This window comes from Melozone crissalis, unplaced genomic scaffold, assembly GCF_028551555.1.
Source record: "Melozone crissalis strain CALT ecotype California unplaced genomic scaffold, PUWL_Pcris_2 ptg000652l_1, whole genome shotgun sequence".
NCBI lineage: Eukaryota > Metazoa > Chordata > Aves > Passeriformes > Passerellidae > Melozone > Melozone crissalis.
In genome coordinates, this window is record NW_026536324.1 from 69,695 (window position 1) to 89,312 (window position 19,618).

Here is a 19,618-nt window from a genome sequence, read left to right on the forward strand (position 1 = left end):
TCAGGCTGGCGGGCGCCGGGGGCCGTAAGAAGGTGTTCCGCCTCAGCGACGTGCTGAAGCCGCTCAGCGAGGTGCAGGTGGAGAAGCTGAAGCTCGGCGCCGTGCGCCGCATCCTGCGCTCCGAGAGGGCCGTGGCCGCCAGCGGGGCCGCACAGGTAGGTGCTGCACACCTGGGCACACCTGAGGTACAGCTGGGCACACCTGGGTACACCTGGGATAACCCAGGGATACAGCTGGGCATAGCTGGGATAACCCTGGGTACAGCTGGGCACATTTGGGACGCATCTGGGTGCACCTGGGCACACCTGAGGTACAGCTGGGCACACCTGGGTACACCTGGGATAACCCAGGGATACAGCTGGGCATAGCTGGGATAACCCTGGGTACAGCTGGGCACATTTGGGATGCATCTGGGTGCACCTGGGCACACCTGGGATACAGCTGGGGACACCTGGGCACAGCTGGGATAATCCAGGGATACACCTGGGTGTAGCTGGGGACACCTGGGCACATTTGGGACACACCTGGGTGCACCTGGGCACACCTAGGATACAGCTGGGATACACCTGGGTACAGCTGGGCACATTTGGGACACACCTGGGTGCACCTGGGCACACCTGGGATACAGCTGGGGACACGTGGGCGCATCTGGGGTAACCCTGGGATACAGCTGGGCATAGCTGGGGACACCTGGGCACATTTGGGACACACCTGGGTGCACCTGGACACAGCTGGGTACACCTGGGTACAGCTGAGAGACACCTGGGATACACCTGGGTACAGCTGGGCATAGCTGGGGACACCTGGGCACACCTGGGCGCATTTGGGACATACCTGGACACACCCAGAGCACACCTGGGCACACCTGGGATACACCCAGAATTCCCCTGGAAATGCCCCCAAGGAACCCTTGAGTGACCATTGAGTACCCTTTGAGTGACCATTGAGTGACCATTGAGTGACCATTGAGTGATACTTGACTAATCCCTGAGTAACCATTGCGTGACCATGGAATGACCATAGAGTGACCACTGAGTGACCACTGAGTGACCATTGAGTGCCCCCCCAGGCCCGAGTGAAGATCCTGGCCTCGCTGGTGATGCAGTTCAGTGACCATTGAGTGACCCTTGAGTGACCATTGACTAAACCCTTGAGTAACCCTTGAGTAACCATTGAATGACCACTGACTGACCATGGAATGACCACTGGGTGTCCGGAGTGAAGATCCTGGCCTCGCTGGTGACGCAGTTCCAATGACCCTTGACTAATCCCTTGAGTGACCATTCAAATGACCATTAAATGACCATGGAATGACCACTGAGTGTCCTCCCAGGCCCGAGTGAAGATCGTGGCCTCGCTGGTGACGCAGCTCCAGTGACCATTGAGTGACCCTTGATTGACCGTTGACTAAACCCTTGAGTAACCCTTGAGTAACCATTGAGTGACCATTGAGTGACCATTCAAATGACCATGGAATGACCACTGAGTGTCCTCCCAGGCCCGAGTGAAGATCCTGGCCTCGCTGGTGACGCAGCTCCAGTGACCATTGAGTGACCCTTGAGTGACCATTGACTAAACCCTTGAGTAACCCTTGAGTAACCCTTGAGTAACCATTGAGTGACCGTTCAAATGACCACCGAGTGACCCCCGTGTGTCGTCCCAGGCCCGAGTGAAGATCCTGGCCTCGCTGGTGACGCAGTTCGAGGTGCCCCTCAAGGGCGAGGTGCTCTCCTTCATCCTGGACGACGTGCGGGGCCGCCTGGACCTGGCGTTCGCGTGGCTCTTCCAGGAGTACAACGCGCACCTGGCGCGCGGCGGCGGCCTGGAGCGCTACGACGAGTGCCTGATCGGGCTGCTGGCCGGGCTGCAGGAGAAACCCGACCAGAAAGATGGGTATGGACACCAGGGTTGAGCCAGGGACACCAGGGTTGGGTTGGGGACACCACGGTTGGGTTGGGGACACCAAGGATGGGTTGGGGACACCAAGGTTGGGTTGGGGACACCAAGGTTGGGTTGGGGACACCACGGTTGGGTTGGGGACACCAGGGTTGGGTTGGGGACACCACGGTTGGGTTGGGGACACCAAGGTTGGTGGCCTCGAGCGCTACGACGAGTGCCTGATCGGGCTGCTGGCCGGGCTGCAGGAGAAACCCGACCAGAAAGATGGGTATGGACACCAGGGTTGAGCCAGGGACACCAGGGTTGGGTTGGGGACACCACGGTTGGGTTGGGGACACCACGGTTGGGGACACCACGGTTGGGTTGGGGACACCAAGGATGGGTTGGGGACACCAGGGTTGGTGGCCTGGAGCGCTACGACGAGTGCCTGATCGGGCTGCTGGCCGGGCTGCAGGAGAAACCCGACCAGAAGGACGGGTATGGACACCAGGGTTGAGCCGGGGACACCAGGGTTGGGTTGGGGACACCACGGTTGGGTTGGGGACACCAAGGTTGGGTTGGGGACACCAAAGATGGGTTGGGGACACCAAGGTTGGTGGCCTGGAGCGCTACGACGAGTGCCTGATGGGGCTGCTGGCCGGGCTGCAGGAGAAACCCGACCAGAAGGACGGGTATGGACACCAGGGTTGGGCTGGGGACACTAGGGTTGGGTTGAGGACACCATGGTTGGGGACACCACGGTTGGGTTGGGGACACCAAGGATGGGTTGGGGACACCAGGGTTGGTGGCCTGGAGCGCTACGACGAGTGCCTGATGGGGCTGCTGGCTGGGCTGCAGGAGAAACCCAACCAGAAAGACGGGTATGGACACCACGGTTGGGTTGGGGACACCAAGGATGGGTTGGGGACACCAGGGTTGGGTTGGGGACACCAGGGTTGGGTTGGGGACACCACGGTTGGGTTGGGGACACCAGGGTTGGGTTGGGGACACCAAGGTTGGGTTGGGGACACCAAAGATGGGTTGGGGACACCAAGGTTGGTGGCCTGGAGCGCTACGACGAGTGCCTGATCGGGCTGCTGGCCGGGCTGCAGGAGAAACCCGACCAGAAGGACGGGTATGGACACCAGGGTTGAGCCAGGGACACCACGGTTGGGTTGGGGACACCAGGGTTGGGTTGGGGACACCAGGGTTGGTGGCCTGGAGCGCTACGACGAGTGCCTGATGGGGGTGCTGGCCGGGCTGCAGGAGAAACCCGACCAGAAAGATGGGTATGGACACCACGGTTGGGTTGGGGACACCAAGGATGGGTTGGGGACACCAGGGTTGGGTTGGGGACACCACGGTTGGGTTGGGGACACCACGGTTGGGTTGGGGACACCAAGGATGGGTTGGGGACACCACGGTTGGGTTGGGGACACCAGGGTTGGGTTGGGGACACCACGGTTGGGTTGGGGACACCAAGGATGGGTTGGGGACACCATGGTTGGGTTGGGGACACCAAGGATGGGTTGGGGACACCAGGGTTGTGGCCTGGAGCGCTACGACAAGTGCCTGATGGGGCTGCTGGCCGGGCTGCAGGAGAAACCCAACCAGAAAGATGGGTATGGACACCATGGTTGGGCTGGGGACACCAGGGTTGGGTTGGGGACACCACGGTTGGGTTGGGGACACCACGGTTGGGTTGGTGCCATTGGGATGGGGACACCAGGGTTGGGTTGGTGCCACCAGGGTTGGGTTGGGGACACACCAGAGTTGGATTTGTGCCGTTGGGATGGGGACACCAAGATTGGGTTGGTGACACCGGCGCTGTCCCTGTCCCCACCCAGGATCTTCACCAAGGTGGTGCTGGAGGCGCCGCTCATCACCGAGAGCGCCCTGGAGGTGATCCGGAAATACTGCGAGGACGAGGTGGGGACACCTGGGGACACCTGGGGGCATCAGGGGGACATCAGGGGGACACCTGGGGACATTGGGGGGACACCTGGGGACATCAGGGGGACACCGGGAGGGGACACATGGAGGTGGCGCACAAAGGTGACACAGCCAGGGTGGGTGGGGAGGTGACACCTGGAGGTGGCACATGGGGGTGACACCAGGTGGGCATGGGGAGGTGACACCTGGAGGTGACACCAGGTGGGCACATGGAGGTGACAAGGGAGAGGTGACACCTGGAGATGACACCTGGAGGTGACGCCAGGCGGGGAGGTGGAGGTGCCACCTGGAGGTGCCACCTGGAGGTGACGCCTGGAGACACGTGGAGTTGACAAGGGCGAGGTGACACTTGGAGATGACGTGGGGAGGTGACACCTGGAGACACCCGGGGGTGCCACCCAGAGGTGCCACCTGTGTCCCCTCAGAGCCGCACCTACCTGGGCATGTCCACCCTGAGGGACCTGATCTTCAAACGGCCGTCGCGGCAGTTCCAGTACCTGCACGTGCTGCTGGACCTCAGCTCGCACGAGAAGGACAAGGTGGGCACACCTGGCACACCTGGGGACAATGGGGACATTGGGGCAGTTCCAGTACCTGCACGTGCTGCTGGACCTCAGCTCGCACGAGAAGGACAAGGTGGGCACACCTGGGGACACCTGGGGACATTGGGGACACCTGAGGGGGGTTTCGGGGGGATTTTGGGGAGGTTTGGGGGTTCCAAGGGACTTTTGGAGGTGCCAAGGGGGTTTTGGAGGGTCTGGGTGACTCAGGTGACACAGGTAGCACAGGTGGTAGAGGTGGCACACACAGGTGACACAGGTGTGCCCAGGTGACACAGGTGTGTCCCCAGGTGCGGCAGCAGGCGCTGCAGTTCATCAAGCGCATGCACGAGAAGGAGCAGGTGGCACACAGGGGTGTCCCAGGTGTCCCAGGTGGCACACACAGGTGACACAGGTGTGACACAGGTGTGTCCCCAGGTGCGGCAGCAGGCGCTGCAGTTCATCAAGCGCATGTACGAGAAGGAGCAGGTGGCGCAGAGGGGTGTCCCAGGTGTCCCAGGTGGCACACACAGGTGACACACAGGTGACACAGGTGTGACACAGGTGTGTCCCCAGGTGTGGCAGCAGGCGCTGCAGTTCATCAAGCGCTTGTACGAGAAGGAGCAGGTGGCACACAGGGGTGTCCCAGGTGTCCCAGGTGGCACACACAGGTGACACACAGGTGTGCCCAGGTGACACAGGTGTGTCCCCAGGTGCGGCAGCAGGCGCTGCAGTTCATCAAGCGCTTGTACGAGAAGGAGCAGGTGGCACACAGGGGTGTCCCAGGTGTCCCAGGTGACACACACAGGTGACACACAGGTGTGCCCAGGTGACACAGGTGTGTCCCCAGGTGCGGCAGCAGGCGCTGCAGTTCATCAAGCGCATGCACGAGAAGGAGCAGGTGGCACACAGGGGTGTCCCAGGTGTCCCAGGTGGCACACACAGGTGACACAGGTGTGACACAGGTGTGTCCCCAGGTGCGGCAGCAGGCGCTGCAGTTCATCAAGCGCATGCACGAGAAGGAGCAGGTGGCACACAGGGGTGTCCCAGGTGGCACAGGGGTGGCACAGCTGGCACAGGTGGCACACACAGGTGTGCCCAGGTGACACAGGTGTGTCCCCAGGTGCGGCAGCAGGTGCTGCAGTTCATCAAGCGCATGCACGAGAAGGAGCAGGTGGCACACAGGGGTGTCCCAGGTGGCACACACAGGTGACACAGGTGTGACACAGGTGTGTCCCCAGGTGCGGCAGCAGGCACTGCAGTTCATCAAGCGCATGTACGAGAAGGAGCAGCTCCGCGAGTACGTGGAGAAGTTCGCCCTCAATTACCTGCAGCTCCTGGTGCACCCCAACCCCCCCTCCGTGCTCTTCGGCGCCGACAAGGACACAGGTGAGCGCCCGGGATTCCCGAATTTTCCATGGGAATCCCAAAATGTTCCGTGGGAGTGGGAAATATCCCATGGAAATGGGAAATATCCCATGGGAATGGGAAATATCCCATGGGAAATGGGAAATATTCCATGGGAAATGGGAAATATTCTATGGAAATGGGAAATATCCCATGGAAATGGGAAATACCCCATGGAAAATGGGAAATATCCCATGGGAAATGGGAAATATTCCATGGGAAATGGGAAATATCCCATGGAAATGGGAAATATCCCATGGAAATGGGAAATATTCCATGGGAAATGGGAATTATTCTGTGGGAAATGGGAAATATCCCATGGAAATGGGAAATATTCCATGGGAAATGGGAATTATTCTGTGGGAAATGGGAAATATTCTATGGGAAATGGGAAATATCCCATGGGAAATGGGAAATATCCCATGGGAAATGGGAATTGTTCCGTGGGAAATGGGAAATACCCCATGGAAATGGGAAATATCCCATGGAAATGGGAAATATCCCATGGGAAATGGGAAATATCCCATGGAAATGGGAAATATCCCATGGAAATGGGAAATATTCCATGGGAAATGGGAATTATTCTGTGGGAAATGGGAAATATCCCATGGAAATGGGAAATATTCCATGGGAAATGGGAATTATTCTGTGGGAAATGGGAAATATTCTATGGGAAATGGGAAATATCCCATGGGAAATGGGAAATATTCCATGGGAAATGGGAATTATTCTGTGGGAAATGGGAAATATCCCATGGAAATGGGAAATATTCCATGGGAAATGGGAATTATTCTGTGGGAAATGGGAAATATTCTATGGGAAATGGGAAATATCCCATGGGAATGGGAAATATCCCATGGAAATGGGAAATATCCCATGGAAATGGGAAATATCCCATGGGAAATAGGAATTGTTCTGTGGGAAATGGGAAATACCCCATGGAAATGGGAAATATTCCATGGGAAATGGGAATTATTCTGTGGGAAATGGGAAATATTCTATGGGAAATGGGAAATATCCCATGGGAAATGGGAAATATCCCATGGGAAATGGGAATTGTTCCGTGGGAAATGGGAAATACCCCATGGAAATGGGAAATATCCCATGGAAATGGGAAATATCCCATGGGAAATGGGAAATATTCTATGGGAAATGGGAAATATCCCATGGAAATGGGAAATATCCCATGGAAATTGGAAATATTCCATGGGAAATGGGAATTATTCTGTGGGAAATGGGAAATATCCCATGGAAATGGGAAATATTCCATGGGAAATGGGAATTATTCTGTGGGAAATGGGAAATATTCTATGGGAAATGGGAAATATCCCATGGGAAATGGGAAATATCCCATGGGAAATGGGAATTGTTCCGTGGGAAATGGGAAATACCCCATGGAAATGGGAAATATCCCATGGAAATGGGAAATATCTCATGGGAAATGGGAAATATCCCATGGGAAATGGGAATTGTTCCGTGGGAAATGGGAAATACCCCATGGAAATGGGAAATATCCCATGGGAAATGGGAAATATTCTATGGGAAATGGGAAATATCCCATGGAAATGGGAAATATCCCATGGAAATGGGAAATATCCCATGGGAAATGGGAATTATTCTGTGGGAAATGGGAAATATCCCATGGAAATGGGAAATATTCCATGGGAAATGGGAATTATTCTGTGGGAAATGGGAAATATTCTATGGGAAATGGGAAATATCCCATGGAAATGGGAAATATCCCATGGGAAATGGGAATTGTTCCGTGGGAAATGGGAAATACCCCATGGAAATGGGAAATATCCCATGGAAATGGGAAATATCCCATGGGAAATGGGAAATATTCTATGGGAAATGGGAAATATCCCATGGAAATGGGAAATATCCCATGGAAATTGGAAATATCCCATGGGAAATGGGAATTATTCTGTGGGAAATGGGAAATATCCCATGGAAATGGGAAATATTCCATGGGAAATGGGAATTATTCTGTGGGAAATGGGAAATATTCTATGGGAAATGGGAAATATCCCATGGGAAATGGGAAATATCCCATGGGAAATGGGAATTGTTCCGTGGGAAATGGGAAATACCCCATGGAAATGGGAAATATCCCATGGAAATGGGAAATATCTCATGGGAAATGGGAAATATCCCATGGGAAATGGGAAATATCCCATGGAAATGGGAAATATCCCATGGGAAATGGGAAATATTCTATGGGAAATGGGAAATATCCCATGGAAATGGGAAATATCCCATGGAAATTGGAAATATTCCATGGGAAATGGGAATTATTCTGTGGGAAATGGGAAATATCCCATGGAAATGGGAAATATTCCATGGGAAATGGGAATTATTCTGTGGGAAATGGGAAATATTCTATGGGAAATGGGAAATATCCCATGGGAAATGGGAAATATCCCATGGGAAATGGGAATTGTTCCGTGGGAAATGGGAAATACCCCATGGAAATGGGAAATATCCCATGGAAATGGGAAATATCTCATGGGAAATGGGAAATATCCCATGGGAAATGGGAAATATCCCATGGGAAATGGGAATTGTTCCGTGGGAAATGGGAAATACCCCATGGAAATGGGAAATATTCTATGGGAAATGGGAAATATCCCATGGAAATGGGAAATATCCCATGGGAAATGGGAATTATTCTGTGGGAAATGGGAAATATCCCATGGAAATGGGAAATATTCCATGGGAAATGGGAATTATTCTGTGGGAAATGGGAAATATTCTATGGGAAATGGGAAATATCCCATGGAAATGGGAAATATCCCATGGGAAATGGGAATTGTTCCGTGGGAAATGGGAAATACCCCATGGAAATGGGAAATATCCCATGGGAAATGGGAAATATTCTATGGGAAATGGGAAATATCCCATGGAAATGGGAATTATTCTGTGGGAAATGGGAAATATCCCATGGAAATGGGAAATATTCTATGGGAAATGGGAATTGTTCTATGGAAATGGGAAATATCCCATGGAAATGGGAAATATCCCATGGGAAATGGGAATTATTCTGTGGGAAATGGGAAATATTCTATGGGAAATGGGAAATATTCTATGGGAAATGGAAAATATCCCATGGGAAATGGGAAATATTCCATGGGAAATGGGAAATATTCTATGGGAAATGGGAAATATCCCATGGGAAATGGGAAATATTCCATGGGAAATGGGAATTATTCTGTGGGAAATGGGAAATATCCCATGGAAATGGGAAATATTCCATGGGAAATGGGAATTATTCTGTGGGAAATGGGAAATATTCTATGGGAAATGGGAAATATCCCATGGGAATGGGAAATATCCCATGGAAATGGGAAATATCCCATGGAAATGGGAAATATCCCATGGGAAATAGGAATTGTTCTGTGGGAAATGGGAAATACCCCATGGAAATGGGAAATATTCCATGGGAAATGGGAATTATTCTGTGGGAAATGGGAAATATTCTATGGGAAATGGGAAATATCCCATGGGAAATGGGAAATATCCCATGGGAAATGGGAATTGTTCCGTGGGAAATGGGAAATACCCCATGGAAATGGGAAATATCCCATGGAAATGGGAAATATCCCATGGGAAATGGGAAATATTCTATGGGAAATGGGAAATATCCCATGGAAATGGGAAATATCCCATGGAAATTGGAAATATTCCATGGGAAATGGGAATTATTCTGTGGGAAATGGGAAATATCCCATGGAAATGGGAAATATTCCATGGGAAATGGGAATTATTCTGTGGGAAATGGGAAATATTCTATGGGAAATGGGAAATATCCCATGGGAAATGGGAAATATCCCATGGGAAATGGGAATTGTTCCGTGGGAAATGGGAAATACCCCATGGAAATGGGAAATATCCCATGGAAATGGGAAATATCTCATGGGAAATGGGAAATATCCCATGGGAAATGGGAATTGTTCCGTGGGAAATGGGAAATACCCCATGGAAATGGGAAATATCCCATGGGAAATGGGAAATATTCTATGGGAAATGGGAAATATCCCATGGAAATGGGAAATATCCCATGGAAATGGGAAATATCCCATGGGAAATGGGAATTATTCTGTGGGAAATGGGAAATATCCCATGGAAATGGGAAATATTCCATGGGAAATGGGAATTATTCTGTGGGAAATGGGAAATATTCTATGGGAAATGGGAAATATCCCATGGAAATGGGAAATATCCCATGGGAAATGGGAATTGTTCCGTGGGAAATGGGAAATACCCCATGGAAATGGGAAATATCCCATGGAAATGGGAAATATCCCATGGGAAATGGGAAATATTCTATGGGAAATGGGAAATATCCCATGGAAATGGGAAATATCCCATGGAAATTGGAAATATCCCATGGGAAATGGGAATTATTCTGTGGGAAATGGGAAATATCCCATGGAAATGGGAAATATTCCATGGGAAATGGGAATTATTCTGTGGGAAATGGGAAATATTCTATGGGAAATGGGAAATATCCCATGGGAAATGGGAAATATCCCATGGGAAATGGGAATTGTTCCGTGGGAAATGGGAAATACCCCATGGAAATGGGAAATATCCCATGGAAATGGGAAATATCTCATGGGAAATGGGAAATATCCCATGGGAAATGGGAAATATCCCATGGAAATGGGAAATATCCCATGGGAAATGGGAAATATTCTATGGGAAATGGGAAATATCCCATGGAAATGGGAAATATCCCATGGAAATTGGAAATATTCCATGGGAAATGGGAATTATTCTGTGGGAAATGGGAAATATCCCATGGAAATGGGAAATATTCCATGGGAAATGGGAATTATTCTGTGGGAAATGGGAAATATTCTATGGGAAATGGGAAATATCCCATGGGAAATGGGAAATATCCCATGGGAAATGGGAATTGTTCCGTGGGAAATGGGAAATACCCCATGGAAATGGGAAATATCCCATGGAAATGGGAAATATCTCATGGGAAATGGGAAATATCCCATGGGAAATGGGAAATATCCCATGGGAAATGGGAATTGTTCCGTGGGAAATGGGAAATACCCCATGGAAATGGGAAATATTCTATGGGAAATGGGAAATATCCCATGGAAATGGGAAATATCCCATGGAAATGGGAAATATCCCATGGGAAATGGGAATTATTCTGTGGGAAATGGGAAATATCCCATGGAAATGGGAAATATTCCATGGGAAATGGGAATTATTCTGTGGGAAATGGGAAATATTCTATGGGAAATGGGAAATATCCCATGGAAATGGGAAATATCCCATGGGAAATGGGAATTGTTCCGTGGGAAATGGGAAATACCCCATGGAAATGGGAAATATCCCATGGGAAATGGGAAATATTCTATGGGAAATGGGAAATATCCCATGGAAATGGGAATTATTCTGTGGGAAATGGGAAATATCCCATGGAAATGGGAAATATTCTATGGGAAATGGGAATTGTTCTATGGAAATGGGAAATATCCCATGGAAATGGGAAATATCCCATGGGAAATGGGAATTATTCTGTGGGAAATGGGAAATATTCTATGGGAAATGGGAAATATTCTATGGGAAATGGAAAATATCCCATGGGAAATGGGAAATATTCCATGGGAAATGGGAATTATTCTGTGGGAAATGGGAAATATTCTATGGGAAATGGGAAATACCCCATGGAAATGGGAAATATCCCATGGGAAATGGGAAATATCTCATGGGAAATGGGAAATATCCCATGGGAAATGGGAAATATTCCATGGGAAATGGGAAATATTCTGTGGGAAATGGGAAATATTCTATGGGAAATGGGAAATATCCCATGGAAATGGGAATTATTCTGTGGGAAATGGGAAATATCCCATGGAAATGGGAAATATTCTATGGGAAATGGGAATTGTTCTATGGAAATGGGAAATATCCCATGGAAATGGGAAATATCCCATGGGAAATGGGAATTGTTCTGTGGGAAATGGGAAATATTCCGTGGGAAATGGCAAGTACTCTATGGAAATTCCTGTACCTGTACCTGGCCCGTTTCGGGTCATTAATCCCATTTTTTCTCACTCTAACCCCATTTTTTGTCACTCTCGCCCCATTTTGGTGTCCCCAGAGGTGGCAGTGCCATGGACAGAGGAGACCATCAAGCAGTGCCTGTACCTGTACCTGTACCTGTACCTGTACCTGTACCTGGCCCATTTTTACCCACAAAAACCTCATTTTTGCTCACAGAACCCCCGTTTTTGCTCACTCTCACCCCATTTTGGTGTCCCATTTTGGTGTCCCCAGAGGTGGCGGCACCCTGGACGGAGGAGACCATCAAGCAGTGCCTGTACCTGTACCTGTACCTGTACCTGTACCTGTACCTGCACCTGGCCCATTTTTACCCACAAAAACCTCATTTTTGCTTACAGAACCCCCGTTTTTGCTCACTCTCACCCCATTTTGGTGTCCCATTTTGGTGTCCCCAGAGGTGGCGGCGCCCTGGACGGAGGAGACCATCAAGCAGTGCCTGTACCTGTACCTGGCCCTGCTGCCCCACAACCACAAGCTGATCCACGAGCTCGCCTCCGTCTACACCGAGGCCATCGCCGACATCAAGCGCACGGTGCTGCGCGTCATCGAGCAGCCGGTGAGGGACACTTGGGGACATTTGGGGACATTGGGGACATCCATTGGCACCGTGGGAAATCGCCTTTCCTGTCCCTGTTATCAATTAATGGCATCAGTTAATTGGGGCAGTTGGGTGTCGCCATCATGGAGGTGATGTGGAGGTCATCGAGCAGCCGGTGAGGGACACTTGGGGACATTTGGGGACATTGGGGACATCCATTGGCACCGTGGGAAATCGCCTTTCCTGTCCCTGTTATCAGTTAATGGCATCAGTTAATTGGGGCAGTTGGGTGTCACCATCATGGAGGTGATGTGGAGGTCATCGAGCAGCCGGTGAGGGACACTTGGGGACATTTGGGGACATTGGGGACATCCATTGGCACCGTGGGAAATCGCCTTTCCTGTCCCTGTTATCAATTAATGGCATCAGTTAATTGGGGCAGTTGGGTGTCACCATCATGGAGGTGATGTGGAGGTCATCGAGCAGCCGGTGAGGGACACTTGGGGACATTTGGGGACATTGGGGACATCCATTGGCACCGTGGGAAATCGCCTTTCCTGTCCCTGTTATCAATTAATGGCATCAGTTAATTGGGGCAGTTGGGTGTCGCCATCATGGAGGTGATGTGGAGGTCATCGAGCAGCCGGTGAGGGACATCTGGGGACATTTGGGGACCTTGGGGACATCCATTGGCACCGTGGGAAATCGCCTTTCCTGTCCCTGTTATCAGTTAATGGCATCAGTTAATTGGGGCAGTTGGGTGTCGCCATCATGGAGGTGATGTGGAGGTCATCGAGCAGCCGGTGAGGGACACTTGGGGACATTTGGGGACATTGGGGACATCCATTGGCATCGTGGGGATACCCACTGGTGTCATTGGAAATCGCCTTTCCTGTCCCTGTTATCAATTAATGGCATCAGTTAATTGGGGCAGTTGGGTGTCGCCATCATGGAGGTGATGTGGAGGTCATCGAGCAGCCGGTGAGGGACACTTGGGGACATTTGGGGACATTGGGGACATCCATTGGCACCGTGGGAAATCGCCTTTCCTGTCCCTGTTATCAATTAATGGCATCAGTTAATTGGGGCAGTTGGGTGTCGCCATCATGGAGGTGATGTGGAGGTCATCGAGCAGCCGGTGAGGGACACCTGGGGACATTTGGGGACATTGGGGACATCCATTGGCATCGTGGGGATACCCACTGGTGTCATTGGAAATCGCCTTTCCTGTCCCTGTTATCAATTAATGGCATCAGTTAATTGGGGCAGTTGGGTGTCACCGTTGTGGAGGTCATCGAGCAGCCGGTGAGGGACATTTGGGGACACTGGGGACATCCACTGGCACTGTGGGAAAGCACATATTTATATAAGTTAAATTATATATATATATACGTATAAAATGTGTATATAGATATATATAGGATGTATGTGTATGTATATATATATATGTATATATATACGTATATATATATGTATATGATCTAAGTAATTATTTATAAATATGTTATATATCGTTGTATTATGCTATAGTATATATAAACAATACATATATAATATAATAAGATTATTTCAATAAAATTATTGAAATTATTGGGCATAAATTATTCCACTACATTATTTAAATAAAATTATTTCAATTATTGGCTATAAATTATTCAATAAACTTACTTCAATAAAATTATTTAAATAAAATTATTTCGATTATTGGGTATAAATTATTCAATTATTTTATTTAAATAAAATGATTTGAATTATTGGGTATAAATGATTTAATTAAATTATTTAAATAAAATTATTTCAATAGAATACGAACAATAAAATTATTCCAATTACTGAACGTAAATCATTAAATAAAATTATTCAATTCCATCGAACGCTTTATACTCAATAATTAGAATAACTTCATTCAAATTAAAAATTAAACAATTTATACTCAATAGCGTTATTTAAAATTGCCTAAATCATTTCTGCTTAAAAAAAACCTGATTTTTGTGACCAAAATTTGTATTTTTTTTTTTAGATCCGCGGGATGGGGATGAACTCCCCGGAGCTGCTGCTGCTGGTGGAGAATTGCCCCAAGGGCGCCGAGACCCTGGTGACGCGCTGCCTGCACAGCCTGACGGACAAAGGTGGGGCTGGGCACGCCTGGCGGCGACACAGGTGACACCAGAGGTGGCACCCAGAGGTGGCACAGGTGACATTGCTGTCCCCTCCGCAGTGCCGCCCTCGCCCGAGCTGGTCAAGCGCGTGCGCGACCTCTACCACAAGCGGCTGCCGGACGTGCGGTTCCTCATCCCCGTCCTCAACGGGCTGGAGAAGGTGGGGGTGGCTTCGGTGGCCCTTGTCCCCTGCCCCGGTGTCACCCGGGTGTCACCGGGCGTCACCCGGGCTGACGGGGCGGTTTTGGTGCAGAAAGAGGTGATTCAGGCGCTGCCCAAACTCATCAAACTCAACCCCATCGTGGTCAAGGAGGTGTTCAACCGCCTGCTGGGGACGCAGCACGGTGAGGGGACAGTGGGGACAGCTGGGGACAGTTTGGGGACATGGGACAGCCCTGGGGACAGGCCTGCTGGGGACGCAGCACGGTGAGGGGACAGTGGGGACAGCTGGGGACAGTTTGGGGACATGGGACAGCCCTGGGGACAGGCCTGCTGGGGACGCAGCACGGTGAGGGGACAGTGGGGACAGCTGGGGACAGTTTGGGGACATGGGACAGCCCTGGGGACAGGCCTGCTGGGGACGCAGCACGGTGAGGGGACAGTGGGGACAGCTGGGGACAGTTTGGGGACATGGGACAGCCCTGGGGCCAGGCCTGCTGGGGACGCAGCACGGTGAGGGGACAGTGGGGACAGCTGGGGACAGTTTGGGGACATGGGACAGCCCTGGGGACAGGCCTGCTGGGGACGCAGCACGGTGAGGGGACAGTGGGGACAGTTTGGGGACAGTTTGGGGACATGGGACAGCCCTGGGGACAGGCCTGCTGGGGACGCAGCACGGTGAGGGGACAGTGGGGACAGCTTGGGGACAGCCTAGGGACAGTTTGGGACAGCTGGGGTGGGACACAGCATAGCAGGGGACAATTTGGGGACAATGTGGGGACATGGGACAGCCCTGGGGACAGGCCTGAGGACAGGGGCCAGGCCTGCTGGGGACGCAGCACGGTGAGGGGACAGTGGGGACAGCTTGGGGTGGGACAGGGGACAGCTGGGGACATGGGACAGCCCTGGGACAGCTGGGGACAGTTTGGGGACAGCCCTGGGGACAGCCCTGGGGACATGGGACAGCTTGGGGTGGGACACAGCACGGTGAGGGGACAGTTCGGGGACATAGGACAGCCTTGGGACAGCTGGGGTGGGACGCAGCACCGTGAGGGGACAGTTTGGGGACAGCTTGGGGACAGGCTTGGAATGGGACACAGCCCCTGTCCCTGTCCCCCGTCCCCGTCACCCCGGTGTCCCCGCAGGTGACGGCACCTCGGCCGTGTCCCCCCTGAACCCCGGGGAGCTCCTGATCGCCCTGCACAACATCGACTCCTCCAAGTGCGACATGAAATCCATCATCAAAGGTGGGGACGTGGGGACACCCCTGGGGACACCCCTGGGGACATGGGGACACCCAGGGGGTGACAGGGACACAGGGGGTGACAGGGACATGGGACCCCTGCACAACATCGACTCCTCCAAGTGCGACATGAAATCCATCATCAAAGGTGGGGACATGGGGACACCCCTGGGGACACCCCTGGGGACATGGGGACACCCAGGGGGTGACAGGGACACAGGGGGTGACAGGGACATGGGACCCCTGCACAACATCGACTCCTCCAAGTGCGACATGAAATCCATCATCAAAGGTGGGCACAGGGGACCTGGGGACACCCCTGGGGACATGGGGACACCCAGGGGGTGACAGGGACACCCAGGGGGTGACAGGGACATGGACATCGACTGCTCCAAGTGCGACATGAAATCCATCATCAAAGGTGGGGACGTGGGGACATGGGGACACCCAGAGGGGACACCCCTGGGGAGATGGGGACACCCAGGGGGTGACAGGGACACAGGGGGTGACAGGGACATGGACATCGACTGCTCCAAGTGCGACATGAAATCCATCATCAAAGGTGGGGACGTGGGGACAGAGGGGACATGGGGACACCCAGGGGGTGACAGGGACACAGGGGGTGACAGGGACATGGGGACACCCAAAGGGACAGAGGGACCCCTGCACAACATCGACTCCTCCAAGCGCGACATGAAATCCATCGTCAAAGGTGGGGACGTGGGGACAGAGGGGACACGGGAACACCCAGGGGGACATGGGGACACCCAGGGGGTGACAGGGACACAGGGGGTGACAGGGACATGGGACCCCTGCACAACATCGACTCCTCCAAGTGCGACATGAAATCCATCATCAAAGGTGGGGACATGGGGACACCCAGAGGGGACACGGGGACACCCAGGGGGTGACAGGGACACAGGGGGTGACAGGGACATGGGGACACCCAAAGGGACAGAGGGACCCCTGCACAACATCGACTCCTCCAAGTGCGACATGAAATCCATCATCAAAGGTGGGGACGTGGGGACAGAGGGGACACGGGGACACCCAGGGGGACATGGGGACACCCAGGGGGTGACAGGGACACAGGGGGTGACAGGGACATGGGACCCCTGCACAACATCGACTCCTCCAAGTGCGACATGAAATCCATCATCAAAGGTGGGGACATGGGGACACCCAGAGGGGACACGGGGACACCCAGGGGGTGACAGGGACACAGGGGGTGACAGGGACATGGGGACACCCAAAGGGACAGAGGGACCCCTGCACAACATCGACTCCTCCAAGTGCGACATGAAATCCATCGTCAAAGGTGGGGACGTGGGGACAGAGGGGACACGGGGACACCCAGGGGGACATGGGGACACACAGGGGGACATGGGGACATCCCTGGGGCTGACAGGGACATGGGACCCCTGTCCATGGACTCCAGTTCCTTCCCAGTCCCTCCCAGTTCCCTTTTAATGTCCCCCAGTCCCTCCCAGTCCCCTCCCAGTCCCTCCAGCTCTGCTCCCAGTCCCTCCCAGTTCCCTTTTAATGTCCCCCAGTCCCTCCCAGTCCCCTCCCAGTGCTCTTTTAGTGCCCCTCCAGTGCCTCCCAGTGCCCCTCAGTCCTTCCCAGTGCCTTTTTGATGTTCCCCAGTGCCTCCCAGTGCCTCCCGGTGCCCTTTTAATGCACCCCAGTGCTTTCCCACTCCCGCCCAGCGAGCCCCGTTCCCTCCCACTCCCTCCCACTCCCCTCCCAGTTCCTCCCAGTTCCTCCCTGTGCCCTTTTAATGTCCCCCAGTCCCTCCCAATGTTCTTTTAATGCCCTTTTGGTCCCTCCCAGTGCCCTTTTGATGCTTCCCACTCCCTGTCCAGTCCCTCTCAGTTCTCCCTCAGTCCCTCCCACTCCCTCCCATTGCTCTCCCGTTCCCCCCCAGTGCCCCTCAGTTCCTCCCATTCCCCCCCAGTCCCTCCCAGTGCCCCCCAGTCCCTCCCATCGCCCCCCGTGTCCCCACAGCCACCAACCTGTGCTTCACCTTAGTGACCCTCCCAGTCCCTCCCAGTGCTCTTTTAATGCCCCCCAGTCCCTCCCAGTGCCCCTCAGTTCCTCCAGTGCCCCCCCAGTCCCTCCCAGTGCCCCCCAATCCCTCCCAGTTTATCCCAGTCCGTCCCAGTCCCTCCCAGTGCTCTTTTAATGCCCCCCAGTGCCCCCCAGTCCCTCCCAGTCCCTCCCAGTCCCTCCCAGTGCCCCCCAGTCCCTCCCATCGCCCCCCGTGTCCCCACAGCCACCAACCTGTGCTTCACCTTAGTGACCCTCCCAGTCCCTCCCAGTGCTCTTTTAATGCCCCCCAGTCCCTCCCAGTGCCCCCCCAGTCCCTCCCAGTGCCCCCCAGTCCCTCCCAGCTCCTCCCAGTTCCTCCCAGTGCCCTCTCACTCCCGCTTCAGTCCCTCCCAGTGCCCTCCCAGTGCCCCCCAATCCCTCCCAGTTTATCCCAGTCCGTCCCAGTCCATCCCAGTGCTCTTTTAATGCCTCCCAGTGCCCTCCCAGTCCCTCCCAGTGCCCCCCATCATCCCCCCGTGTCCCCGCAGCCACCAACCTGTGCTTTGCGGAGCGCAACGTTTGCCCTCCCAGTGCCCTCCCAGTGCCCCCCAATCCCTCCCAGTTTATCCCAGTCCCCCCCAGTCCCCCCCATCATCCCCGGTGTCCCCGCAGCCACCAACCTGTGCTTTGCGGAGCGCAACGTTTGCCCTCCCAGTGCCCTTTTAGTGCCTCCCAGTCCCTCCCAGTCCCTCCCAGTCCCTCCCAGTCCCCCCCATCATCCCCGGTGTCCCCGCAGCCACCAACCTGTGCTTTGCGGAGCGCGACGTTTGCCCTCCCAGTGCCCTTTTAGTGCCTCCCAGTCCCTCCCAGTCCCTCCCAGTGCCCTCCCAGTCCCCCCCAGTCCCTCCCAGTCCCCCCCATCATCCCCCGTGTCCCCGCAGCCACCAACCTGTGCTTTGCGGAGCGCAACGTTTACACCTCGGAGGTGCTGGCGGTGGTGATGCAGCAGCTGATGGAGCAGAGCCCGCTGCCCATGCTGCTGATGCGCACGGTGATCCAGGCCCTGACCATGTACCCCCGCCTGGGCGGCTTCGTCATGAACATCCTGTCCCGGCTCATCATGAAACAGGTCTGGGGGCCCCAAAATCCCCCAAAAAATCCGCTGAAATTGCCCCAAAAATCCTGCAAAAATCACCCCAAAATTCATCCCGACATCCCCGATGCGCACGGTGATCCAGGCCCTGACCATGTACCCCCACCTGGGGGGTTTCGTCATGAACATCCTGTCCCAGCTCATCGTGAAACAGGTCTGGGGGCCCCAAAATCCCCTGAAATTACCCCAAAAATCCCCCTGAAATTACCCCAAAATTCACCCCAAAACTGGCCGTGAAATCCCCGATGTGCACGGTGATCCAGGCCTGACCGTGTACCCCCGCCTGGGCGGCTTCGTCATGAACATCCTGTCCCGGCTCATCGTGAAACAGGTCTGGGGGCCCCAAAATCCCCTGAAATTACCCCAAAAATCCCCCTGAAATTACCCCAAAAATCCCACAAAATTCACCCCAAAACCAGCCCCAAAATCCCCGATGCGCACGGTGATCCAGGCCCTGACCGTGTA

The 19,618-nt window shown here is 53.2% G+C and overlaps 1 protein-coding gene across 1 annotated transcript in view; it reads left to right on the forward strand.

Moving 5' to 3' along the window:
* Window positions 1–19,129, forward strand: part of SYMPK (symplekin scaffold protein) — a gene marked incomplete at its 3' end in the record, with an annotated part of 44,505 nt that extends 25,376 nt beyond the window's left edge. Inside the window, exons 12-22 of the mRNA XM_054295359.1 lie at window positions 5–155; window positions 1,664–1,893; window positions 3,726–3,807; window positions 4,257–4,370; window positions 5,612–5,759; window positions 12,266–12,426; window positions 14,429–14,537; window positions 14,627–14,727; window positions 14,821–14,911; window positions 15,872–15,973; window positions 18,942–19,129. Of these exons, the coding sequence (XP_054151334.1) occupies window positions 5–155; window positions 1,664–1,893; window positions 3,726–3,807; window positions 4,257–4,370; window positions 5,612–5,759; window positions 12,266–12,426; window positions 14,429–14,537; window positions 14,627–14,727; window positions 14,821–14,911; window positions 15,872–15,973; window positions 18,942–19,129 (1,477 nt within the window). The remainder of the gene's footprint in view (window positions 1–4; window positions 156–1,663; window positions 1,894–3,725; window positions 3,808–4,256; window positions 4,371–5,611; window positions 5,760–12,265; window positions 12,427–14,428; window positions 14,538–14,626; window positions 14,728–14,820; window positions 14,912–15,871; window positions 15,974–18,941) is intronic.
* Between the last annotated feature and the right edge of the window lie 489 nt (window positions 19,130–19,618).